The sequence below is a fragment of the Gorilla gorilla genome, chromosome X, assembly GCF_029281585.2.
Source record: "Gorilla gorilla gorilla isolate KB3781 chromosome X, NHGRI_mGorGor1-v2.1_pri, whole genome shotgun sequence".
NCBI classification, from domain to species: Eukaryota; Metazoa; Chordata; class Mammalia; order Primates; family Hominidae; genus Gorilla; species Gorilla gorilla.
In genome coordinates this window covers 28,779,288-28,806,003 of record NC_073247.2, presented here as the reverse complement: position 1 = coordinate 28,806,003, position 26,716 = coordinate 28,779,288, and the positions used below count along the sequence as shown (strand labels likewise).

The window sequence follows — 26,716 nt, the reverse complement described above, 5'->3', positions numbered from 1 at the left end:
GTACATTACTTTTCCCGTTTTATAAATGAAGGAACTGAGGCTAAGAAAGTGAATGACTTGCTCAGGGTCACATAGCTAGTAAGAGGTAGAGCCATACTGGAAGCAGGCAGATCTGACTCTAAAGCCCACATTCTTTTTTTTTTTTTTTTTTTTTTGAGATGGAGTCTTGTTCTGTTGCCCAGGCTGGAGTGCAGTGGTGCAATCTCGGCTCACTGCAACCTCCACCTCCCGAGTTCAAGCAATTCTCCTGCCTCAGCCTCCCAAGTAGTTGGGAATTACAGGTGCCCACCACCACATCCGGCTAATTTTTGTGTTTTTAGTAGAGATGGTGTTTCACCATGTTGGCCAGGTTGGTTTTGAACTCCTGACCTCAGGTGATCCGCTCACCTCAGCCTCCCAAAGTGCTGGGATTACAGAGCCACCGCACCTGGCCCTAAAGCCCACATTCTTAACACTCTCTCTGATGCATGATTTTCAATGCTGGTAGTGCTTGCTTCACATCATCTGGAAGTGGAATCAAACCCAGTATTTTCTTTTAGATGAAACGGTCTCTTAGATCTATTAAACAAAAGCAAGGTGTAAAATGTTACATGTGACATGCTTAATACCACATGTAATATGTATACATACATATAGAAATGCATACACACGTATGTAATGGTGGTACACTGGAGCTGGCTCACACTGGCTTGGGAGAGCCAATTGTGTACATCTTTTCCCAATTTCATGGTTGGTGGTTTTACCTTGGCACCTTACAGTCAACCATGGTGGTCATATTTACATCATGGAAATCTGCAAACGCTGTCAGTCAGGTTTTTTGTTGTATTTTCCAGAAAGCTGGTTGTTAAACATTATCAGCACTCTGTAGGTTTTTTTGTTTTTTGTTTTTTGCAAGGGGGGAGTCATCTAAGTATAATATCTTTTGAAGGAAATGTAAGAAGCTGGTAAACATAGATTCTTCCAGGAAAGAGAACTGTCAAACCCAATATTTTTATAGTGAGGAAATTTAGCAAGAGTATAGAAAAGCCTCATGAATGATGAGAATTAAACATCATGTGAATTACTAGTTTGTTCACTACTACTGTCAAGTCTTTTTCTCAGTGTCTTGACAGTCTGGCTGGCACAGTGAAATGATACGTTCAAGCCAGGCAATGTGCTCTGCTTTTTGATCTTCTCTTCTAACATTATAATATGTCATGAAAACTAAGTGAGGAAGGACAGCAAGAGTCTGTAGAAAATGTAGGTCATTAAAATAATCCATATTACTGACTGTACTGATGACTGGTTTATTGCTTTGTTCTGCCACCATCTTCTTGACACTCTGAATGGAGATCTAATAGTCCATTGAGAAACTACTCTGGTTACCACATTTTTTTCTTTCCATAAAGCATTGCGAGGGTAAAATTGTGTTTGACCACACACTAAACCTTTAGCTTCCCATGAATAACAAAGAAGTGCCTTCACATTAATGGAATAAAGTGGTGAAAACATATTTATTGAATAAATTTATATTAGAGACAGATGGGTAGACTTCGCTATTACTCTAAAACAATTTCTTTAGTTATTTCTAACGTCCACATTTTTAGAATCACTGTGCTGTAGTCCACATTACAATGAGAGTATCTAGGTTATAATTTATATCTGAGCCATTATTATCAGGATATCGTCTTATTTTTTATTTTTATGCTGGACATGAAATGTAGATCAGGATGTTTGAATCTACTCTTTTGGAAGTTTTTTTTTTTACTTTTAAGAGGTATGGAACTAAAACCCATTTTAATCCTGAAAGTTGTATATACTAAAAGTTACATTGTATATGCTTTAAGAAACTATTTTGCACATGTGTTTTTTCCAGATGATTTCCACTGGGAGGAGTATTTGAAAGAGACTGGGTCTATAAGTGCTCCTTCAGAGTGCTTCCGTCAGGTATGCCAAGATTCTGTAGCTGTTAGTTAATGTAAACTATTAACTTGTTGGAGGATGTCTGTGTGATTGTTAGATTCTGGTAGTGTGAGGAGATAGTGGGATTGTGGTAGTGCCACTTAAGAGCCAGATGGTCTCTTTGCATTCATTAAGAACTTACTCTATGTCAGGTATAATAAGCTTTATGATTGCCCATCTGGCAGGAAAGGCAGACATATAAATAAATAATTATGAGAAGTGTGATAACTCCATACTGGAAGGGCTCACAGGAGTGACGCTATTTGAGATGGTTGGAATGGGAGGAAGGATAGTCCAGGCTGAGAGAACATCCAAAGCCAAGGCACATGGGCATGAAAGAATCTGAGTATTAAGGGATGGCTTGGGGTGGCTGGAGCACAAAGTGGATAGAGGCGATAATGTGGAAATGAGGTTAAAGGTGTGGGGGCATTTAAACTGTGCTGAGGAGTTGGACTTCATTATAGGCAGTGGTGAGCTGCTGGTTGGCTAATTTCAAGGGGAATGGTCTAATCAGATTCTTACTTTAGAAAGCCACTCGGTATATTTTAGAGGCTGTATTTGGGTTGCCTGGAAGTGGGCAGATGAGTGAGAACAGCAGCGGGTAGTGTTTTTATGCTACATGTCAAGCCAAGGAGAGAATTTTGAAGATCTTTTCCTTGACTCTTACAGCTCTGACTTCACTCATCATCCTCTGTGACTGTTATTTAAAATGTTCCTCAGGTATTCTGGTGACATAGCTGTCCATGTGTCTTCTCTTATAGTTGATGCATTTTAACCAAATTTTATTTATATATATAGTCTCAGATTCCACCTGTGAATGATTTCAAAGTTGGTATGAAATTGGAAGCCCGTGACCCTCGCAATGCCACTTCAGTATGTATTGCTACGGTTATTGGAATTACTGGGGCCAGGTTACGGTTACGACTGGATGGTAGTGACAACAGAAATGATTTTTGGAGGCTTGTCGATTCCCCAGACATACAACCTGTTGGGACATGTGAAAAGGAAGGAGACTTACTTCAACCTCCACTAGGTAAGAAGAAAGTTTTAAAAATAGCGTATTCTTTCTAATGTGATATTCAATAGAAATGGCTTTAAGTGGCCTTTTAAAATTTATTTTTTTGGGCATTCTTGCAAATAGATGGTCAGGTGGTTGCTGTGGAGAATGTATGATGAGAGAGGAAATCAGCACCATCTGTTGTGGAGTTTTGCTTAAGTACATATCTGGCATATGTGTGTGGAAGTTTTCCTCACTCCAGGGCAAGACTCATGCTAGGTCTTCAAACTTGAAATGTCAAAACCAGCTCTACTAGATTATATATGCAGATTCAGAACTCCTTCTGGGGAAGAACTTTGTAGCATTTGATACAAGGCACATGCTCTCTCAATATTGTCCACTGAGCCATTCAGCAATTTTGGTATGGGGATAAGCCTAGGGGAAGGGTATGATTCCACATTCAGGTTCCAGTTTCAAACTCAAGAATTTCATTTCACCTACAGTGGGAAGAAATCAGAGTGAGAGGGGCAGGAATTAGTACCTTTAGGTCTTTGAAAAGGAGAAAATGGAGATTTTAGCAAAGATTTTAAGGTACAAAATATGTACTTTAATTTTGGCCACATTTTTGAAAGGTAAAAAGGGTGTAACTAATTTGGGGCAACATTTTCCTTTTTAAAATGTAAGCATACCATGATACTCTGTAGGAAAGAAATGATTTAGTTTATTTAGTTGCTGTTCTATACTTTGAGTGAATGGTGGGCATTTACTTTTATTTGGTTCTTTACAGTGCTGAAAATGAAAATTCCTTGTTGCAAAGCACAATAAAAGAATGGATTTTTTTTGTTTTCCTATTAGTGAAAAATTCCTTCAGAACCACAAATTTAAGATATTAACAATAGACACTCTTTAGTAATATCTCTTTATGCTGTCCTTGTTCTGTTTGTTCGTTATAACTAATTTGGTTTAAAAAATATATTTTTTTGAGATGGTTTTCGCTCTTGTTGCCCAGGCTGGAGTGCAGTGGTGTGATCTCGGCTCACTGCAACCTCCGCCTCCTGGTTTCAAGCGATTCTTCTGCCTCAGCCTCCCGAGCAGTTGGGATTACAGGTGCCCGCCACCACGCCTGGCTAATTTTTGTATTTTTAGTAGAGACGGGGTCTCACCATGTTGGCCAGGCTGGTCTCAAACTCCTGACCTCAGGTGATCTTCCCACCTCGGCCTCCCAAAGTGCTGGGATTACAGGCGTGAGCCACTGTGCCCGGCTAAAATATTTTTAAAAACTAGTTGGAGATATGTTATTCCAAGAAGATAGTTTGGGGCATGTTTGTTTTTTGCCTTTTGCCTTCTTTCACTCACGTCTTTTGTCGTTTATTTGTTGTTTATAATATTTCTCAAATTACACAGAATTCTGTGTGAAAGATAAGTGCAATCCTGGGCTTAGTGCTTCCCTTTTTGGATTTTATTTCTCTTGTTGCAATATGGTATGTTTTTGCAGTTTGTTTAAAGGAGATGCTGCTGTTGTAATTGTCAGCATTTCAAATACATAACTAGATTTATGGTCATTCTTTTTAATAAAATTCTTAGACTTTGTTTCATTTAAAAATATGAAATGTATAGAAATATGTGCTGATTAGTATCTGTTTTGGCAGTATATTTAAAAATGCACAATTGGTGCCAGTTTGCTTTTTAGGTACTTTTGAATAGTTTAACTTCCATTTTAATACAACTTATTTAGTTTTCCTTTTAAAAAGATTTATTTGTTTAAACTTTAAAGGTTATTATTAAAAGATTTTATAAAGTTTTAACACACAAACTGAAAGGTGTACAGGTCATAAGTATATAGCTTATAAATGAACACATCTGTAAAGCCATCATCCAAATCAGAAAATAGAACATTATCAGCCCCCCAGAAGACCTACTCCTGCTGATAACCAGTCTTAATCTCTCCTTTCCTAAAGGTACTACCATCTATACTTCCTAACCTTATAGATTAGTTTTATCTCTTTTTAAAGTTTTTATATGTACCTTAATCCAATTTTGGTCTTTTAATCTATGTTTGACTTTAAGCAATTACAGAATTAAGTAAAATGTTACATTCAGGAAAATCTGGGCACGTGATGGAATAGGATAATATGGGAGTTGAGAGAAAGGCTTAAGGACCGGAGAATGATTCTTATGCAATACCCTCCACAGAATGGAGAATAATAATGTTGATTTATTATAAGGGAGTATGTAAAAAATCACCCCCCACCCCTGTTTTTTTTTTTTTTTTTTTTCCAACAATTGTGTCTCTGGTCAGATTAAGGGGATTTTGGTACAGGATTATTAGAGGATGACTTTCCATCTTACCTTTTTTGTATGTTTTGTTTTATTGATGGAAAATAGGACAAAACCTGCACCCATTGCCAATGATTCATGTGCCTCCCTGTCTTAATGTATGCACGCATCAGGGGCGCATACCAAGTTCTTTCTAATTCTGGCGTTGAGGCAAGCAGGTGTTGCATGAAACAGATTGCCCCCAGAAAGCAGTAAAACTAGCAGACCCCTGCTCCCTGCTGCATATGCCAGATGCTTTGAAGCCATTAGTTGGTGAGATCTCTAGAAAAGACACCTGTTGAGTCTATTTTGATAGCATCTGATACAAATTCTAAAAGAAGATCATTTTTAGTATGTATTAAGATTGCTAAAGTGAGAGCTGTCTTTTTTCTAACACATTTTATGGAGAATTTCAAACATACAGAAAAGGTGAAAAAATTTTACGGTGAGTACCCCCATGTCCAGTTTCTAGTTTCTACCATTATCATTTTATTATATTTACTTTATCACATATCTATCTATCTGCCCTTCTATTTATTCATCAATCCTTCTTATTTTTTAGTACATTTCAGAGTGAGTTGTTGATATCAGTGCACGTCCCCTAAATATTTTAGCATATATATCATTAACGAGTAAATATCTATAGGTTTTTTTCTTTTGAGGTAAAATTGCATGCAATGAAATGTACTGTTGTGTGTGTATATGTGCTGAGTTTGACAGAAAACTGTCTTTCTGAAGTGAAAGAAGCCTGGGGCCCTGAGGAAAAGGGGGCTAGAAGTCTTTTACAGCCTTTGCCCTTGCTTGTGTGATTGTTGGTGGTGGAATGGAAGCTCTCCTAGGCTCCAGCTTAGATCACCCCTTGTATTATATACATGTTTGTTGGTGAATTCTAGCTAGTGACTTCTCTTAAAAGGAGAGTTTCTATCCCCACTGTAGCATTGTTGCCAGACAGTACAGTGGGGACACTAGCAATGAGAGGAGGGTACATCTGCTCCTCTTGCCCATGTTCAAAGTTCTTAGATAAGAAAGTCATTCTCTCGAGAAGAATGGTGAATGAAACCTATTTTTTATACCAACTTGTTAATAGTATCACAGGGAGGCTTTTTCATGATACCTAATTTATTTTATAAAACAGGGTACCAGATGAATACATCCTCCTGGCCGATGTTCCTCTTAAAGACACTAAATGGGTCTGAAATGGCATCTGCCACATTATTTAAGAAGGTAAGAAAGATGTTATAAAAAGCTGCCATGTTTTTATTGTTTTAGTGGGAATGCTTAAATGCTTAATCTTCTGTGACATGGAAAAGCAAACATACTTTTAAAATTACTGGATTGGCAAGTGTATTAGTTTGCTAGGGTTGCCATAACAAAGTACCACAGGCTGGGTGGTTTAAACAACAGAAATTTATTTTCTCAGCTCTGTAGGCTGTAAGTCCAAGATCAAAGTGCCCTCAGATATGTGCAATGCTCCACCATTAGCATATAGACATGTTTGTATCTCCACACCTTCACTAACATTGAATATTATTCATCTTTTAAAATGTTGGGAAGCTTTTTTGTGGGGGAGTGGTGAAGATGAGGATGGTATCCCATTGGTTTCTGGTGAGATCTCTCTTCTTGGCTTCCAGATGGTTGCTTTCTTGCTGTGTCTTCACATGGCCTTTTCTCTATCCATGCACATCCCTAGTGTGTCTTCCTCTTCTTATAGGGACACCAGTCCTATTGGATTAGAGGGCGACCCTTATGATCTCACTTAACCTTTATTACTTCCTTAAAGGCCCTATTTCCAAATACATATATGTTGGGGATTGGTGCTTCAGCATATGAATTTTGAGATGATACAATTAAATTCGTAACAATAGCTTAAATAATAGAAATATATTTTCTCACAGTTGCGGAGGCTAGAAGTCTGAGATCAAGGTGTCAGCAGGTTTTTTTTTTTTTTTTTTTTTTGAGACAAGAGTCTCACCTGTCACCCAGGGTGGAGTACAGTGGCACGATCTTGGCTCACTGCAACCTCTGCCTCCCAGGTTCAAGCAATTCTGCCTTAGCCTCCCAAGTAGCTGGGACTATAGGCGTGCACCATCATGCCCAGATACTTTTTTTGTATTTTTAGTAGAGGTGGGGTTTCACCATATTGGCCAGGCTGGTCTTGAACTCCTTTTTCTTTTTTTTTGAGACTGAGTTTTGCTCTGTCACCCAGGCTGGAGCTCAGTGGTGTGATCTCGGCTTCCCGGGTTAAAGCAATTCTCATGCCTCAGCCTCCTGAGTAGCTGGAATTACAGGCGCGTGCCACTACACCAGGCTAATTTTTGTGTTTTTAGTAGAGACGGGGTCTCGCCATGTTGTCCTGGCTGGTCTTGAACTCCTGGGCTCAGGTAATCTGCCAGCCTCGGCCTCCCAGAGTGCTGGGATTGCAGGCATGAACCACTGCCCCTGGCCAGGTTTGGTTTCTTTTGAGGCCTCTCCTTGGCTTATAGATGGCTGCCTTTTCCCTGTGTTTTCACGTGGTCTGTTTATCTGTGTCCAATTTGTTCCTCTTGTAAGGATGTCATTCATATTGGATTAGGGCCTACCCTAATAACCTTATTTTAATTTAATTACCTCTTTGAAGACCCTGTGTCCAAATACCATCACATTCTGAGGTACTGGGGGTTAGTGCTTCAACATACGAATTTTGGGGGTGACACAATTCAGCCCAGAACAGCAAGTCATAAAAAAGTCTCAATTACAATAACCCACTGGTCCAATTTCATTAGCAGCCTCTTTCTTGACTGTAGATATAAAAAGAGTGCTCTACTGGAAGCAAATATTCATTGCTATTTTTTATTTGCATTCAGAAGTGAAGCTTCCCCTCATTGTGTTAGTCCCTTTCATATTGGAGAAAAAGATGATGGGCCAAAAAAATCACTCGAAAGTTAGTTGGAGAGATTTGGTTTCAGAAGTAATGTTAAAAGCAGTCATCAGAAAGAATTTGTTATGAGGAAATACTTGGTATATAAAAAAAGAGGAAAAATTTCCAAAGTAGTTTATGTTCTTGAGAAAATGTTGAAGAGTATGTTAAGAAACAATAAAAGCCACGTTTTAGTTAAATTATGAGTCAGAATATTTCTTTCTCACCTTTTCTCCTGATTGTTTTTCAATCACTTAACTTTTATTACAACTATACTTGGAATGGTAAGAATTGATTGTTGTTTTAAAAAGCTTTTGAAGAAGACTGAAGGCATAAGGATGTGAAACATCAATTACTATGCCTCCATTGCAAAGAAAAATTCTGTGGGTACGCCTCTGAGTAAGATGAATGCAGAAAGTGGACTTGCCCTACCTGCAAGGGACACAGGCAGCACAGGCCCTTTGGCCAGTGGTAAGCCATGTGTGAGAATAGCCAATTAAAAAATATTTAGCAGAAGTCTTTATTTATTGAACACCTATTAGCTTGGGCTGTGGCTTTAGAAAAGCCATTGGATCTGTTTTACTAGTCAGATTGCTTAATCAGCATGCCACACTTGTCATACACATTATGTTTTCATTTTTTTTAATTATAAAAGTAATTCATGTGGTGGGGGGCAGGGGATGGGAATCAAGCTATACTCTTAGCTAGAGTGAAAAATGCATCTCCCTTTGTCCCAACCATTCCTTCATTCCTCTCTTCCCTCCAAATTGAAGTTTTATTTGTTCTCCCAGACCTTTTTCTTTACATTTACAAACAAATATGGGCTTTTATTTTCTTAAACATCAGTTGGAATATATTGTACGTATTATTCTGTGGTTTACTTTTTCTCCTAACAGTTTTGGAAATTGTTCTATTTCATTTCATATATATTTTAGCTTGTATTGTACTCTTGTGTAGTATGGATCATCAGAATTCATTTAACCCTAGAATTGACTTAACTGTAAGGATGGATGATTGGGTCATCTCCACATTCTTGTTTAGATCAGCTCTATAGTGAGCATTCTTTTAAAGAGCTTTGTGTATAAACGTGAACGGTTGCATTCTTGGAACTAGAATTGCTTGTTCAAAGGGATGTATGTTTTGGCTGGGCATGGTGGCTCACACTTTGGGAGGCCAAGGCAGGAGGATCATTTGAGCCCAGGAGTTAAAAACCAGCCTGGGCAACACAGGGAGACCCTGCCTGAAAAAAATTTTTTAAAAATTATAAAGAAAAAACAAAGGGGTGTATGTTTTAAATGTTGATATATACTGTGAAATTGCATCCCCAAAGGGTATTCTAAGGCAGCAGTCCCCAACCTTTTTGTCACCAGGGGTCAGTTTCGTGGAAGACAATTTTCCCATGGATGGAGGGGTGGGTGGTTTCGGGATGATTCAAACACATTGCGTTTATCATTAGATTCTCCTAAGGAGTGCACAGTGTAGATTCCTCACACGTGCAGTTCACAATAGGGTTTGCACTCCTATGAGAATCTAATGCCTCTCTTGATAGGAGACAGAGCTGAGGTGGTAATGCGAGTGATGGGGAGCAGCTGTAAATACAGATGGAGATTTGCTTGCTTGCCTGCTGCTCACCTCCTGCTGTGCCACCCAGTTCCTAACAGGCCACAGGCCAGTACCAGTCTGGGGGGGTGGGGACCCCTCTTCTAAGCTATGCTCCACCATTAGCCCATAAACATGTTTGTATCTCCACACCTTCACTAACATTGAATATTATCCATTTTAAATTTTCATGACTCTTTTTTTGGAGGGAGTGGTGAAGATGAGGATGGTATCCCATTGTTTTAATTTGCATTGCACTGATTACTAGTGAAATTGTGCTTTTAAGATTTGTTTAATGGCCTTTTGTTTTTCTGTGAATTGTCTGATTATAGCCTTTGCCTATTTTTCTGTTTTGTTTTTGAGACAGAGTCTCACTCTGTCTCCCAGGCTGCAGTGCAGTGGCGTGACCTCAGCTCACTGCAACCTCCGCCTCCCGGGTTCAACTGATTCCTGTGCCTCAGCCTCCCGAGTAGCTGGGATTACAGGCATGTGCCACCACACCCGGTTAATGTTTGTGTTTTTAGTAGAGACAGGGTTTCACCATGTTGGCCAGGCTGGTCTCGAACTCCTGACCTCAGGTGATCTGCCTGCCTTGGCCTCCCAAAGTGCTGGGATTACAGACGTGAATCCCTGTGCTTGGCCCTTTAACTGTTTTTCTATTGGATTTCTTTTCTTCTTAGAATCATCGTCTTAAATCCTCACTTTTCCTTGATTTTGGCCTCTGGAGGTCCACTCACTTAGGTTCCTAATTATTTATTTGTCCTGTTTCTTTCTAACCTTACCACCACTGCTCCTTGGGCAGACTGTCAACCTAAAATAACAGCAGAGAAAGAGGCTCTCCAAAAAAAAAAAAATAGTCTATTTGGGAACGAATGTCAAGGGATTACAATGCAGGATGTTTGTGCTGTGATGGATCATTGGCATATCTGGTGAAGGTAAGGCAAAGGGAAGCTTTTAAAGGCAAAACAAGGAAGGTTACATAAGTTGTTTTGAAACACTTATCCTTGGCCACAAGGATCAATAGCAAGAGTGGTATCTGGGGTTGAACGGTTACTGGATAGATGTCCTTGCAGGAGTATTCTTTGTGTAAGGTTGTGGTTTTCAGAGAGTCCTTGTAATAGTTTTTATCATAGGCGTGTGTACATGAGAGCCCCTCCTCTATGGTCCATTTTGTTAGGGTTTGGTATAAGTGACTCCATTTTGATTCTGACAACTTTTATAAGGCTCTCCTCTTGCCTGAACTGTTATGCTAGCCTTTTAACTGCGTCTAATCTTCACCCTTTCACACAGCCGCTAGAAATGTATATCTTATACAAAAACCTTACCATGTTATTCCCCTGTTTAAAACTCTTTTGAAATTCCTGGTTATACTCAGGAAGAAGTATAAGTTTTTCAATATGGCCTGTTAGGTCCTGTGTGATCAGGTTTAGGGATGCCACTCCCTGCTTTGGATGTTATGTTCTTAAATTGCTTGTGAAAGCTTGTAGATACCTGTTTATTTTTAGAGCTCTGTTTTGACTCATGTTGGTTTTTCCTGGTTAGCTCCTACTTTTTAAAGATTCAAGTCAGACGTTAAATCCTCCAAGATAATATCCCTAATTCCCCTTCTCCATTCTTCTACTTTTTTTTTTTTTTTTTTTTTTTTTTTTTTGGTGAGACAGAGTCTCCCTCTGTTGCCTAGGCTGGAGTGCAGTGGTACAATTTCACTTCACTGCAGCCTGCAACCTCTGCCCCCTGGGCTTAAGTGATTCTCCTGCCTCAGCCTCCCAAGTAGCTGGGACTACAGGCACCTGCCACCATGCCCGGCTAATTTTTTTTGTAGTTTTAGTAGAGACGGGGTTTCGCCATGTTGGCCAGGCTGGTCTTGAACCCCCGACCTCAAATGATCCACCCACCTTGGCCTCCCAAAGTGCTGGGATTACAGGTGTGAGCCACTGTGTCCGGCCCATTCCTATACTTCTATAGCATTGTACATATCCCAATCTTTGTATGTGTTCGATTATATTATTATTTTTACTGTCTCTCTTCCTGGACTGTGAGTTCCTTTTGAGCAGTTAGCATGTTTTTGTATTGTCAGTGCCTATATTAGTTTCTGGACACATATTTGTTTGTTAAAAGAATGAAGAAAGGATAAAAGAATACAGGAAGATAAATATTTATGGAAGGAACAGATGGGCTTAGTTTTGAACGTGTTGAGGTGTCTGGGAAATTTGAGTAGTGATGACTATCAGGCTGTTGAAAGTAAGTGGTTTAGAACTTAGGAACAAAGTTTGGCTTGGGCGCATGGATTTGGAAATTTTTAGCAGAAATAGTACTGATAGAAGCTTTGAGCTTAAATGAGCTAGTCCAGAGAATATATAGAAGGAAGAGAGAGGAGTGTCAAGGTGAGAGCCTTGAGAAATACCTACCTACCTTATAGGGTGGGTAAAGGGATAGGAGCAGCTCTAGAAATGCAGGAGGAAAACTAGAATAAGCCAGTGTCATTGAATCCAGTGGGGCAGAGTTGCAAGGATTAGGGAGTGGTTAACAGTCTCAAGTACAGCTCAGAATTACACAGTGCCTGGCCCATATCATGTACTTAAGGAAGGTCATTTATGAGGAAAGCTGATTTTTGACTATTTGGTAGATAGAAAATCATCAGTTACATTAGCAAGAGCTAACGTCCAGGTGAAAAGTGTCCTCAGCTAAATTTATAATTTTGGGGCAGACTATATGGAGATCATTCCTGATGGCTTCAATTTACTATTTCTATAAATAGACCTCAATGATGGGAGGATCACTTGAGTCTGGGAGGTTGAGGCTGCCATGAGCCATGATCTCGCTACTGCATGCTAACCTTTTAGCCTAGGTGACAGAGTGAGACCCTGATTTAAAACAAAACAAAACAACAACAACAAAAAAACAAAACCTCAAATTCCTATTTCTGCAAAGTAGGAAACTGGCAAAGGCTGGAAGAAAATTCATACATACTGGTTGGGGATAAAGTCGGTTAACAAAATAACAAACATATAGTGAGGCTACATCATTTATCTCAAGGAGAATGGTTAAGGTTTGGAACAGCTGCCATACGGGATGGGAGAGGGAATGGTCTAGGGACACATGACAGTATTTTGGAGGGCTTAGCTAAGGATGAAGGGTAAAAATGTGTGTCACTACATGTAATAAGCATGTGGGAGGGACTTTGCTGCAGCAGTGCTCAGCAGCTGTGTTAGTCTGTTTTCACACTGCTGATAAAGACATGCCTAAGACTGGGGAGAAAAAGAAGTTTAATTGGACTTACAGTTCCACATGGTTGGGGAGGCCTCAGGATCATGGTGGGAGGCGAAAGGCACTTCTTACATGGTGGCGGCAAGAGAAAATGAGGAAGAAGCAAAAGCGGAAACCGCTGATAAACTCATCAGATCTTGTGAGACGTATTCACTACCACGAGAATAGCATGGGAAAGACCGGCTTCCATGATTCAATTACCTCCCCCGGGTCCCTCCCACAACACGTGGGAATTCTGGGAGATACAATTCAAGTTGAGATTTGGTTGGGGACACAGCCAAACCATAGCAGCAGCTAAGTATAAATAGGTGAAGTGGATGGTGATATTGAACTAAGGTTTGGAATAACAGGGCAAAGACAAGGGAATAAGTTGGTTTTGGATGCTGAGAAGAGAGTAGTGAAATGATGCTTTGTAACCTAGATATGAGTGCTGCTTCACATCCTACAATGCACAGAATACACATACACACCCACACACGCACACACACACACACACACACACACACGCACACCCATTCTGGTTCCAAACGTCAGTAGTGCCAAGGCTGAGAAACCCTAACCTGTATTAATCCCCTGGTGAGCTCATCTAATTATCTGGCTTTAAATACAGTTTATATGCAAATGATTTTCAAATTTGTATTTCTACCCCAGACCTCTTACTCCCAACTCAGATTTGTATATCCAGCTACCTACTCTACATCTCCACTTGGATGTCTGATGGACATCTCAAACAGTTCCACCTGTTAACCTCCCTATCTCAGGGAGGGGAAACTATCTTTCTAGTTGCTCAGGCCTCAAACCTTGGTAATTGTTTCTTTCACACCCTACATCTGGTCCATAAGGAAATCCTATTGACTGTACCTTCAAAATACAGTCAGCTTTCCATATCCTCGGGTTCTGCATCCATGGGTTCAACCAACTGCAGATTGAAAATATTAAAAAAAAAAAAAAACCCAAAATACAGTAAAAAATAGTACAAGTGAAAAAAAATATAGTATAACAGCTATTTACATACCATTTATATTCTATTAGGTATCATAAGTAATCTAGAGATTACTTAAATTACTTATAATCTAGAGATTATTTAAAATATATGGGGGGATGTATATAGGCTATATGCAAATACTGTGCCATTTTATATCAGGGACTTGAGTGTCCTTGGATTTTGGTATCTTCAGTGGATCCTGGAACCAGTCCTCTGTGGATTCTGAGGGACAAATGTATATCCAAAATCCAACCACTTCTTGCCGTCTCCATTGTTATCACTCTGGTACAAGCTGTCTTTTTCAATCTCAGTTGGATTACTGCAGTAGCTTCTCACTGGTCTCTGCATTTATAACTTTACAGGCTATCATCAGCACAGCAACCAGAGTATTCCTTTTAAAATGTAAATCACAGCCGGGCATGGTGCCTCACGCCTGTAATCCCAGCACATTGGGAGGCTGAGATGGGCGGATCACTTGAGGTCAGGAGTTCAAGACCAGCCTGGCCAACAGGGTGAAACCCTGTCTCTACTACAAATTGAAAAATTAGCTGGGCGTTGTGGTTGCACACCTGTAATCCCAGCTACTCGGGTGGCTGAAACAGGAGAATTGCTTGAACCCGGGAAGCAGGGATTGCAGTGAGCTGAGATTGCGACACTACACTCCAGTCTGGGCAACAAGAGTGAGACTCCGTCTCAAAAACAAAAACAAAACAAACAAAAAACCCACATAAGTCAAATTATATCACTCCTCTGTTCAAACTCTTCCAGGGGCTTCCTGTTTTACTCAGAGTAAAAGCCAGAATCCTTACAGTGATCTGTAAAACTATATATGATATGACCCCTCATTATCTGTCTGACCTCATTTCCTACTGCTCTCCTACTTACATTTTACCCACACTCAACTTCCTTGGTGTTCTTTGAACATTTCAGACACAGCTCCTGCTTTAGGGCCTTGGTTCTGTCCATTTCCCTCCTTCAGATTTCTGCTCACATGTCACCTTCTATATGAGACTTGTTTTAATTTCTCTATTTAAAGTTGTACAACCCCTCCTACATTTCTCTCTGGATTTTTCCTATTGTGCTGTTCTCTCTCTCTCTGCATAGCATTTATCAATTCTAATGTATGTGTTTTACTTTTTAAATTATGTTTATTGTCTCTCCTCACTAGCATGTAAGTGCTGTGAGGGAGGGATTTTGTCTTTTTTGCTTGTTAATATATCCCAAGAACCTTCAGTAGTGTCTGGAATATAGTAGATACTAAGTAAATATTTGTAAATGAATAAATGAAGGTTAAAGGACTAAAATTATTGGTGAGGTCAAATAAGTAGTTGATTAAAAATAAGGAGATAGAAGTTCATGTATTAGTTTGTGGTCAGAGGCAGGTACTGGGAATATAGCAGTAAACAAAGCATAAAATATGCTCTTATGGAGCTTACTTTCTACTTGGGGAAATGTTTAATAGATATGCTAAATAAAGAAAGTGTATCTTATGTTTTATACTTTCACATGTTTAGAAGAGAGGTCGACATTTTAGACAGGTTGGCCAGGAGGGTCTGAGAAGGTACCTTTTGAGTAAAGATCTGAAGGAAGGAAGACAGTGAACCATGAGGCTACAAGAGTAGGATTATTCCCCAGGCAGAGGAGTAATGCAGAGAATGCTGAGACTGGTTTCGCATTTTGTGGGACATGGGAAGAAATAGCCTTTAAGGAGAACCATATTGTAGGTAATCAAGAAGGGAGGTTAAAAGCTGGATGTGGTGGCACGTTCCTGTAGTCCCAGCTACTTGGAAGGCTGAGGCAGGAGGACTGCTTGAGCCCAGGAGATTTGAGTCCAGCCTGGGCAACATAGTGAGGAGACCCTGTCTTTTATAAAAGTAAAAGTAAAATAAAATAAAATAAAATAAAATAGAAATGAAAAAAATAAAATAAATAAAATAAATGTAAAGGCTGGGCGCAGTGGCTCACACCTGTAATCCCAGCACTTTGGGAGGCCGAGGTGGGTGGATCACCTGAGGTCAGGAGTTCGAGACCGGCCTGGCCAACATGGCAAAACCCTATCTCTACTAAAAATACAAAAATTAGCCACGTGTGGTGGCACGCGCCTGTAATCCCAGCTACTCGGGAGGCTGAGGCAGGAGAATTGCTTGAACCCAGGAGGTGGAGGTTGCAGTGAGCCGAGGTCGTGCCACTGCACTCCAGCCTGGGCGACAGAGAGAGACCGTCTCAAAAAAAAAAAAAAAAAAAAAAAAAGGGAGGTGGTTAAAAGAGCATTCTTTGCTAGCCATCTTCTAGAATAGAACCATTTTTGTCTCACCGTAAAAGAAAAGAGAATTCCTTGTTTATTTTAACTATTGCTTTTGCAAATTATATTTTTGTGTTCAGGAAGTTATTAAAGAACCGATGATGATGACAAACCAAATTCTTTAAAAGCATTTCACTTAACATAATGACCTCCAGTTCCATCCATGTTGCTGCATTGACAGGATTTCATTTTTATGGTTAAATAATATTCCACTGTGTATATATATCACATTTTCTTTATTTACCTGTTGATGGACACTTGATATTTTTTTGTTTTCTCTTCAACTTTTATTTTAGGTACATGGGGTACATGTGCAGGTTTGTAATATGGATAGATTATGTGTTGGGGGGCTTTGGGGCACAGATTATTTTATCACCCAGGTAATAAGCATAGTACCCGATAGGTAGTTTTTTGATCCTCACCCTCCTCCTACCTTCCACCCTCAACTCAAGTAGGCCCTGGTGTTTGTTGTTCACCTCTTTGTGTCCATGTGTACTCACTGTTTAGCTCCCACTTGTAAGTGAGAACATGCAGCATTTGGTTTATCTGTTCCTTTAGGGTAATGGCCTCCAGCTCTCCATCTGTGTTACAGAGGACATGATCTCGTCCTTTTTTATGGCTGCGTAGTATTCCATGGTATATATGTACCAAATTTTCTTTATGCAGCCCACCATTGATGGACATCAAGGTTGATTCCACATCTTTGCCATTATAAATAGTGCTGCAATGAACATACGCGAACATGTGTCTATGGTAGAACAATTCATTTTCCTTTGGGTATATACCCAGTAACGGGATTGCTGGGTCGAATGGTAGTTCTGTTATAAGTTCTTTGAGAAATCTCCAAACTGCCTTGCTCAGTGGCTGAACTAATTTACATTCCAACCAGTAGTGTATAAGTATTTTCTTTTCTCTGCAACCTCACCAGGATCTGCTGTTTTTTGACTTTTTAATAATGGCCATTCTGACTGGTGTGAGATGGTATCTCATTGTGGGTTCTTTTTTTCTTTTTTGAGACAGAGTCTCATTCTGTCTCCAAGGCTGAAGTGCAGTGGCCCAATCTCGGCTCACTTCATCCTCTGTCTCCCGGGTTCAAGAGATTCTCATGCCTCAGCCTCTCAAGTAGCTGGGACTAGACACCATGCCTGGCAAATTTTTTGTATTATTCATAGAGAGAGGGTTTCGCCATGTTGACCAGGCTGGTCTTGAACTCCTGACCTCAGGTTATCCACCCACCTCAGCCTCCCAAAGTGCTGGGATTACAGGCATGAGCCACTGCACCAGGCCATCTCATTGTGGTTTTGATTTGCATTTCTCTAATGATTAGTGATACTGAGCATTTTTTTCATATGCTTGTTAGCCACTTGTATGTCTTCTTTTGAGAAGTATCTGTTCATGGATGGACACTTTTGATTCCATATCTGGCTATTGTGAATAGTGTTGCAGTAAACATGGGAGTGCAGATATCTCTTCAATATACTGATTTCCTTTCTTTTGGTTATGTACCCCCAGAAGTGGGATTGCTGGGTCATTTGGTAGTTTTATTTTTTTCTCTATGCTTTCTCACCAACATTTGTTTTTTTTTGGTCTTTTTGATAATAGTCATTCTAACCGGGGTGAGATGGCATCTCATTGTGGTTTTGATTTGCATCTCTTGGCCATTTCTGTGTCTTCTTTTGAGAAATATCTATTCAGGTATTTTGCCCATTTTAAAATCAGGTTATTTGTTTTTTGCTATTGAGTTGTTTGGGTTCCCTATATATTCTAGTTATTAATCCCTTGTGATGGATAGTCTGCCAGTATTTTCTTTCTCCCTTTCTGTAGGTTGTCCTTCCCTCCCTCCCTCCCTGTCCTTTCGTCCCTCCCTCCCTGTCCTTTCCTCCCTGTCCTTCCCTCCCTCCCTTCCTCCCTTCCTTCCTTCCTGTCTTTTTTTTTTTTTTTTTTGAGATAGCATCTTACTCCGTTGCCCAGGCTGGAGTGCAGTGGCACCATCTTGGCTCACTCCAACCTCCACCTCCCAGGCTCAAGCAGATCCTCCTGCCTCAGCCTCCTGAGTAGCTGGGACTACAGGCATGCACCACCACACCCAGCTAATTTTTTTTTTTTTCTTTTGAGACGAGTCTTGATCTGTCACCCAGGCTGGAGCGCAATGGCACGATCTTGGCTCACCGCAACCTCCGCCTCCTGGATTCAAGCGATTCTCCTGCCTCAGCCTACTGAGTAGCTGGGATTACAGGCATGCGCCGCCACACCTGGCTAATTTTTGTATTTTTAGTAGAGAGAGGGTTCCACCATGTTGGTCAGGCTGGTCTCAACCTCCTGACCTCGTGATCCACCCACCTCAGCCTCCCAAAGTTCTGGGATTACAGGTGTGAGCCAATTTTTATACTTTTTTAGAGATAGGGTTTTGCTAAGTTGCCCAGGTGGTCTCGAACTCCTGGGCTCAAATGATCTGCCCACCTCGGCATTCCAAAGTGCTGGGATTACAGGCATGAGCCACCATGCCCGGCCTAGGTTATCTATTTGAATCGCAAAATTAGTTCTATTGCATTGCTTATTCCAGTTTTTTAATTGTTTTGTTGCAGAAAATATACATTGCCATTTGAACTTAGTTTGCTTTGCTACAGAAAGTCTCAGTCTGTTATAAGACAATGTAAGGTCCTGGGATCCTTATGTGTGCCTTGAATGTTTTCTGCATTCTGTGAGCATCTGGCACAAACTTGTCAACTGCCGTGTTTATTCTTTGTTAAATGCAGCTTACCTCCCCACTATTTTCTTCTCATACATAGTAACAGGCAGTTAACCTTTAGCCCTTTCATGTAACACTGCTTCTTACTTACCAGCTATTTATCAAATACTTTGATCTTTAATCATCTACCTTTTGACTTGCCAGCTTTCAGGGTGGGTTTTTTTTTTTTTTTGAGGCAGAGTCTCACTCTGTTGCCCAGGCTGGAGTGCAGTGGCAAGAACACGGCTCGCCGCGGCCTGGTTGACTTCCGGGGCTCAAGTGATTCTCCTGCCCCAGCCCACTAAGTAGCTGGGACTACAGGTGTGCTGCCACCATGCCCAGCTAATTTTTGTATTTTTTGTAGAGACGAGGTTTCATCTTGTTGCCCAGGCTGTTGTCAAACTCCTCAGCTCAAGCAATCCACCTGCCTTGGCCTCCCAAAGTGCTGAATTAGGGATTACAGGTTTGAGCCCAGGGTGGTTTTTAAGAATCAAATTAAGATATGTAATTCAGCCTGGCGTGGTAGCTCACACCTGTAATCCCAGCAGTTTGAGAGGCTGAGGTGGGAGGATTACTTTAGGCCAGGAGTTCGAGACCAGCCCGGCCAACATAGCGAGGCCTCATCTCTATAAAAATAAAAATTAAAAAAAGAATATGTAATTAAAAGGACTTTGGAAGCTAATAATTAAGGAGCTTCCAGATTGTAAGGGTGTAAAGAGTAACAATAGAAAAATACAGGGTGATGAGATGGGTTTTAAGTGGGGCATTTGAAAAAGAAACCAACCTACCAGATATATTTTTTAAATTGATGAGAGAATTAGTTGAGAGCTTATTTACTGTTTTTGGGTGATTCCTTGGTTCTCTCATTTAAAAAATTGCTTGCTTTTGGTTATTGTGCTGGAAATAATAATATGAATAGCTGTTTTTGATAATCTCTTAGTCTCATAGAGGAATGAACACATTTCTATAGTGATACTACAATTGAAGATGAGAGTGGCTCAGTTGGAACTGGGCCTAGGAGTGGGCAGGGGTTGGTCAGGGAAGCATTCAAGGAAGCTAGGAGAACTGGGCTTTAAACTGGGTGAATTGGAGTTGTCCAGGCAGATGCTGGGGTAGGGTGCTCCAAGGAGGTGACTCCGAGACACACTGCCTAGGTTTAAAATCCAGCTCTGATTGGGAGGTTGTGGTTTTTAATTGAATTATGGGTAAGTGAAAGGGGTGAATCTAGGGTAGTGGTTCTCAACCTCAAGTGCACCTTAGAATTTCCCTGATAATTAAAATATTGCTGCTTCCCAGGACCCACCATAGATCAATTATTAGCTCTGGTGGTGTGGTCACAGGTGATTCTAATGTTCATTAGGGCAGAAAATCACCAGTCCAGGACTACTTTTTTTTTAATTCTTTTCTTTTCTCTTTTAATTTGAACAAGTGTCAGTAGAATAGGATTACTATTTCCAGTCTTTTGGCTTAGGTGACTGGGTTGCTGTGATGGTGCCATTTAGTAGGATGAAAAGCAGGTTGAAAGAAAAGCTGTTGTTTTTAACATAACACTTGGGCTTTTTAGCAATCCTGTTAACATTTATGTGCTTTAACCTTTTTGTGACTAATACTTTTAAAATGTTGATTTCTGGATTGGGTATTATAAATGACCCCATACTATACGACTTTCATGTTCTTGTGTCTGTATTTTATACTTACAGTTTCTTTTTTTTTAATTTTAAGTTATTCATTTTCTTTACAATTCTTATACTTTGAGTTTCTTTTAGGATATTATCTGATGTTGTTTCTTTTCTTTGGACTTACCACTTTTTGACACACCAATTTACATATTTGTTAGGTTTGTTTGACTGCCTGTTGTAAAATTTCTTGTTGATTGCTTTTCCCTGTCCGCAACCACTACTATCACCAGCACTAGAATGTAAGCTCCACCAGAGCAGGGATGTTTGATATATTTGTTCATCAATGAATCTTAAATTCCTGGTACATAGTAGATAATACATATTTCTTGAATGAATGAACCCGGCTGGTTTTGTTTCTTTCCAGGTTCTTGACTCTGCTCCAGAGAAAATATGAGATGTTGGAGAGCAGAGTTTCAGATCTGTGAGAACTGTTGTCTTCCTGTATTAATTGACAATTAAACATGGAGCTTAATTTTTGGTTGCTAAGGGTTGTGAGAGAATACGCAACTTTTCACTTCGAGCACATGATTCTTAATACATCTTAACAATGAAATCTTTTTTTTAAATGTTTTGATAGGAACCACCAAAGCCCCCACTAAATAATTTTAAAATGGGGATGAAACTGGAAGCTATTGACAAAAAGAACCCGTATCTCATCTGTCCTGCGACCATTGGAGATGTTAAAGGGGATGAAGTTCATATCACATTTGATGGCTGGAGTGGAGCTTTTGATTACTGGTGCAAGTATGATTCTCGAGATATTTTCCCAGTTGGGTGGTGTCGCCTGACAGGAGATGTATTACAACCCCCAGGAACTAGTGGTAAGATAATAATTAACTACTTTTTCTTTTACTTTATTGAAGTTAGATGTAACTGTCATTGGTGGCATTGTGATTAGCGTTGGTGGTACTAGGACTTCATGCCCCAAATGGTGGCAGGCAGAACAAAGCGCTGTCCAGGCTAGAGAACTGGAGGTAAAGGAAAGCTATGATTAGAATTCTTGAGGTCACTGCAGCATCATAGTCTGAGTTCCAGTCCACACTGGAGAATATGGACAAAGCTAAAAGTCATATTTGAGGTCTTGTTGCTTATAAGCAAGGGGGGTGGTATGCACTCAGCTCCTTTTATAGTTGATATTCAATTAAAAATTATACATGGTATTCCATTGTTCATATCTCAAAGATATTTTTTAAAAGGCTGGGCTTAACAACTGTTATAAACATGTCTTACATGATTTTCGTCCTGTTTTTAAGTTAAATTGACACTTTGATAGCCTTAAGTTAAATCTACAGTGAAAATTTTTGACTCTGTGGAAGCCATCATAAATTAGTATGTTATTTTAGTCATGGTAATGTTTATTAGTTGTAACGGTGTTTCCTAAGCTGAGTACTATGATCTTCTAGATATTTTCTTTCAGAGAAAAGCTGTCAACATGTTGATGTTCCTTGGTGACTCTTTCAAGGGCTTAGATATGCCTAACCTGGTCTTCTATGATGGAGTAACTGCTGAGGCTTAAGTGGGGTCTAAGCATAGAACCCAATCATTGGCCTAAGTTAATATAAACTTAGTGGGATTCAATTAGCCGGGCGTGGTGGCGTGTGCCTGTAATCCTAGCTACTCAGGAGGCTGAGGCAGGAGAATAGCTTGAACCTAGAGGGTGGAGGTTGCAGTGAGCTGAGATTGCGCCACTGCACTCCAGCCTGGGCAACGAGAACGAAACTCCGTCTCAAAAAAATAAATAAATGAAAAATCAACTTAGTGGGATTGAATATAAACATACTTAAAAAACTAACGCTACTAAGTATATTTATTTTTATGAGAAAAAAAGATAGATGTAGAAAATAAGTACGCAAAGTGTGCAGAGGAGTATAATGTCTAGGTAAGAGCTTATAGCCATATTATTCTTGCAATGGCTGTTAGAATCATCTGTAATTCGGGACTTTAACACATTCCATTATACTACAGTACTATATACCACAGTGTCCTTTTTATTAGGTACATCTTTAACCAGTTTCCTGCTTCCATAAGTCTAGGAAGTAGATATTAATGGTTGATTTTGTAAAATTTAGTATGATACAGATCTATGTGTATATGATATTAAGATAAATAAAACATAGTCTCTACCCTCAAGAAGTTTACCTTCTAATGGAAGAGGGATGCATGGAGGCATAGATTTGTAAAAAGAAGATATAGTATTAGCAATGCAAAAATAGAGATGTATGCTAGATGTGGAGGTGGCCCAAAGTCTTCCAGTCTTGGCTGGAGGGAAAGGTGGTTGCATAAAGGAAAGCATCACAAAAGGTGCATGATGTGAGTATTAGATGAGAAGCAGGAGTTTGCCAGGCAGAATGGAGATAAAAGTAGGATGGATACATAACAAAAGTGCAAAATTCCAGTTTATCCTAAAAACTGACGAGTTCACTTTGGAACACAGTGGGTTTGGAACGTGTGGCTGAGAATGCTGTTGTCCTCCAGTATTTCTTCTCTCTTTTTTTCTTAGTATTACAATTGGCTGCCTAACATACAGACTCCTAGCAGTATGGTATGGCCACGAGACTAAGTCCTGGTTGATGGAATAAAAGTACACATAGTGTGTACTTTCTCCAGAAAGTATATTATAGAGAGATGAGCATGCCCTTTCCTTTTCCTTCTTTCTGCTTTTATCCTGCTGTTACGAATGTGGTTTTGACTGGAGCTCCATCTTGGAGCATGAGATGGGGACCATATGCTAGGCACTGTGGAGTGGGTGGAAAGCAGCCAGGAGCCAGAGTCCCTGAGAACTTGGTGGAGCAGAGCTTTCATACTAGCCCATATTATCTGTTTTCAGACAATTGTGAGAAATAAACTTCTATGTTATATAAGTCACTGTTCTTTTAGGTTTTTCTATTACTGCTAGCTGAACTCAATCCTAACTGATTCAGGGTAACTTTGGGACATCCAGGTGCACATGTTCATTGGATAGCTGCACATGCAGATCTGGAGCCTAAAAAAGATAGGTCTTGTTGACAAAGCAGGTTTGAGAGTCATCATGTTCCCTCAGATAAATATTCTTTGTGCCAGGTGGGATTATAGGTGCTTGGGATGGGAGGGTGAGCAGTTTACTTATTTTGTTGATAGCAGCAAGTGGTGGAAGTTTTGAGTGTGTTTTAATTGTGTGTGTATAACAAGTAGAGGTAGAAAAGGACCAGGACAGAACCTTGTGGGTCAACATTTAAAGCAGTAATTATCACTCTTGAATTGCCTGGGGGAGCTTGTTAAAAGGCAGTGCTCGGGAACTCACATCCAGGGGTTTGAATCCGTGGGTTCGAAGTGGGGCTCAGTTGTTTCCAGTGCACATGGTTTGAAGCCTGAACTTTGAGAAGCAGAAAAATAAGGAATAGGTAGTAGAAGTCAATCTAGGACACTGGAAAAAAGTATACATAAATGTAGGAGATCACTAGGTTGGCTTCCATGGCAACAGGAGAGAAAAGATTTTAAGGAGAAAGTACTCAACATTATCAAAGGCAGTGTAAAAGTCAAGCAAGAGGAGAACTCGTTAGCGGTCTTAGTAAAACTGTGGTTACTCGGCTTCTTTAAAAAGCTAGATTTAGAGAGTCAAGGAGTAAATAGGAAATGTACAGTGTTAAAAAGAAAAAAAAAAAGAAAAAGAAAATGGTTTCCCAATACTTTGTGAGATCTGCCTCCTCTGTCTTTACCCCAGTTGACTTTCACTTTGAGTGAACTTTAGAAATCTTACCTCACTTTATGTCCCTTTACCCTCTATTATATATAATTGTCTTCAATATTGAGAACCACATTAGTGTTATAATTTTTGCTTCCACCATCAAACATAACTTAGAAAACTCAAGAGAAGGAAAGTCTGTTGTATTTATTTACATTTTTACCCTTTAAATTGTTCTTAATTCCTGATTTTCAAGATTTCCTTATTTTATCATTTTCTTCCTGTTTAGAGAACTTCTTCTAACCATTCTTTTAGGGTTGGGTGGCAACAAATTCTCTGTTTTTTGGAGACAGGGTTTCGCCGTGACACCCAGGCTGGAGTGCAGTGGTGCAGTCGTGGCTCACTGCAGCTTCAACTCTCCAGGTGCAAGCAATTGATCCTCTTGCCTCAGCCTCCCCAGTAGCTGGGACTACAGGCACGTGTTACCATCCCAGGCTAATTTTTTAAATTTTTAGTAGAGACGGGGCCTCACTGTGTTGTCCGGGCTGGTCTTGAACTATTGGACTCAAGTGATTCTCCCTCTTCAGCCTCTCAAAGTGTTGGGATTATAGGCATGAGCCACCACACCCAGCCCTCCTCTTCATTCTTGAAGGATAGTTGCTGGACATGGAATTCTAGGTTGATAATTCCTTTCATTTTTTTCTTTTTTGATTTTTTTTTTCCTGAGACGGAGTCTCGCTCTGTCACCCAGCCTAGAGAGCAGTGGTGTGATCTTGGCTCAGTGCAACCTCTGCCTCCTGGGTTCAAGTCATTCTCCTGCCTCAGCCTCCTGAGTAGCTGGGACTACAGGTGCCCACCATCACGCTCAGTTAATTTTTGTAATTTTAGTAAAGACAGGGTTTCACCATATTGGTCAGGCTGGTCTCGAACTCCTGACCTTAGGTGAACCACCTGCCTCGGCCTCCCAAAGTGCTAGGATTACAGGTGTGAGCCACCGTGCCTGGCCAATAATTCTTTTCTTTTCACACTTGAAAAGTATTCTGCAACTTCCATCTGGCTTCTGTGGTTTCTGATGAGAAATTTACTGTTATTCAGATTATTTTTCCCTTACAGGCTTCATATAATTATGGATTTGTTTTTTCTTGTATTTCTTTCAGTGTTTGCTTTCTGCTTTATCTATTTTGTGGCTATATTATCAAGTGTGTACCAATTTTGAATTATTATAACTTCCTGGTGAACTGAACCTTCCACGGTAACCTGATTTATTTATGGTTTTTCTCCTTTTGCTGGGGAAACCAACCTAATGATTTTTTTTTCTTTTTTTTTTTTTTGAAACGGAGTCTTGCTCCATTGCCCAGGCTGGAGTGCAGTGGTGTGAACTTGGCTCACTACAACCTCTGTCTCCTGGGTTCAATCGATTTTCCTGCCTCAGCCTTCTGAGTAGCTGGGATTATAGGCGCCTGCCACAACACCCGGCTAATTTTTGTATTTTTATTAGAGACAGGGTTTCCCCATGTTGGCCAGGCTGGTCTTGAACTCCTGACCTCAGGTGATCCACCTGCCTTGGCCTCCCAAAGTGCTGGGATTACAGGTGTGAGCTACCATGCCTGGCCGATCTCCTTTTTTTTTTAACCTTAACGTCTACTTTTTCTGATGACCAGATTTTGTGTGGATGATGTTTTTGTTACCTTTTTCTGACTAAGGCTCAAACTTTTTTTTTTTTTTTTTGAGACAGGGTCTCACTTTGTCACCCAGGCTGGAGTGCAGTGGTGTGATCTCGGCTCAGTAAAGCCTTGACTTCCTGGGCTCAAGTGATCCTCCTGTCTCAGCTCCCCAAGTAGCTGGGACTACAGGTGCGCACCACCACACCTGGCTAATTTTTGTATTTTTAGTAGAGACCGGGTTTCACCATGTTACCCAGGCTGGTCTCGACCTCCTAGACTCAAGCGATCTGCCTGCCTCGGTCTCCCAAAGTGCTGGGATTACAAGCGTGAGCCACCACGCCTGGCCAAGAAGTTGCCATACTGTTTTTCATAATGGCTATACTAATTTACATTCCCACCAACAGTGTATAAGAGTTCCCTTTTCTGGCCAGGCATAGTGGCTTACCCTATAATCTCTACACTTTGGGAGGCCGAGGTGGGAGGATTGCTTGAAGCCAGGAGTTTGAGACCAGCCTGGGCAACACAGTGAGACTCTGTTTCTACAAAAAAATAAAAAGGTAAACTGGGCATGGTGATACGTGCCTATAGTCCTAGCTGCTGGGGAGGCTGAGGTGGAAGGATTGCTTGAGCCCTGGGGCTAAGAGATCCCAGTGAGCTATATTCATGTCACTGCACTACAGC

The 26,716-nt window shown here is 40.3% G+C and overlaps 1 protein-coding gene across 2 annotated transcripts in view; it reads left to right on the top strand.

Annotated features, from left to right (window-relative positions):
* SCML2 (Scm polycomb group protein like 2) overlaps nt 1-26,716 on the top strand; it is a 115,211-nt gene that overhangs the window by 27,635 nt on the left and 60,860 nt on the right. For both annotated transcript variants that reach the window (XM_055376682.2, XM_019018813.3), the window contains exons 4-7: nt 1,856-1,926; nt 2,740-2,974; nt 6,390-6,478; nt 21,288-21,531. In XM_055376682.2, coding sequence (XP_055232657.1) covers nt 1,856-1,926; nt 2,740-2,974; nt 6,390-6,478; nt 21,288-21,531 — 639 coding nt within the window. The remainder of the gene's footprint in view (nt 1-1,855; nt 1,927-2,739; nt 2,975-6,389; nt 6,479-21,287; nt 21,532-26,716) is intronic.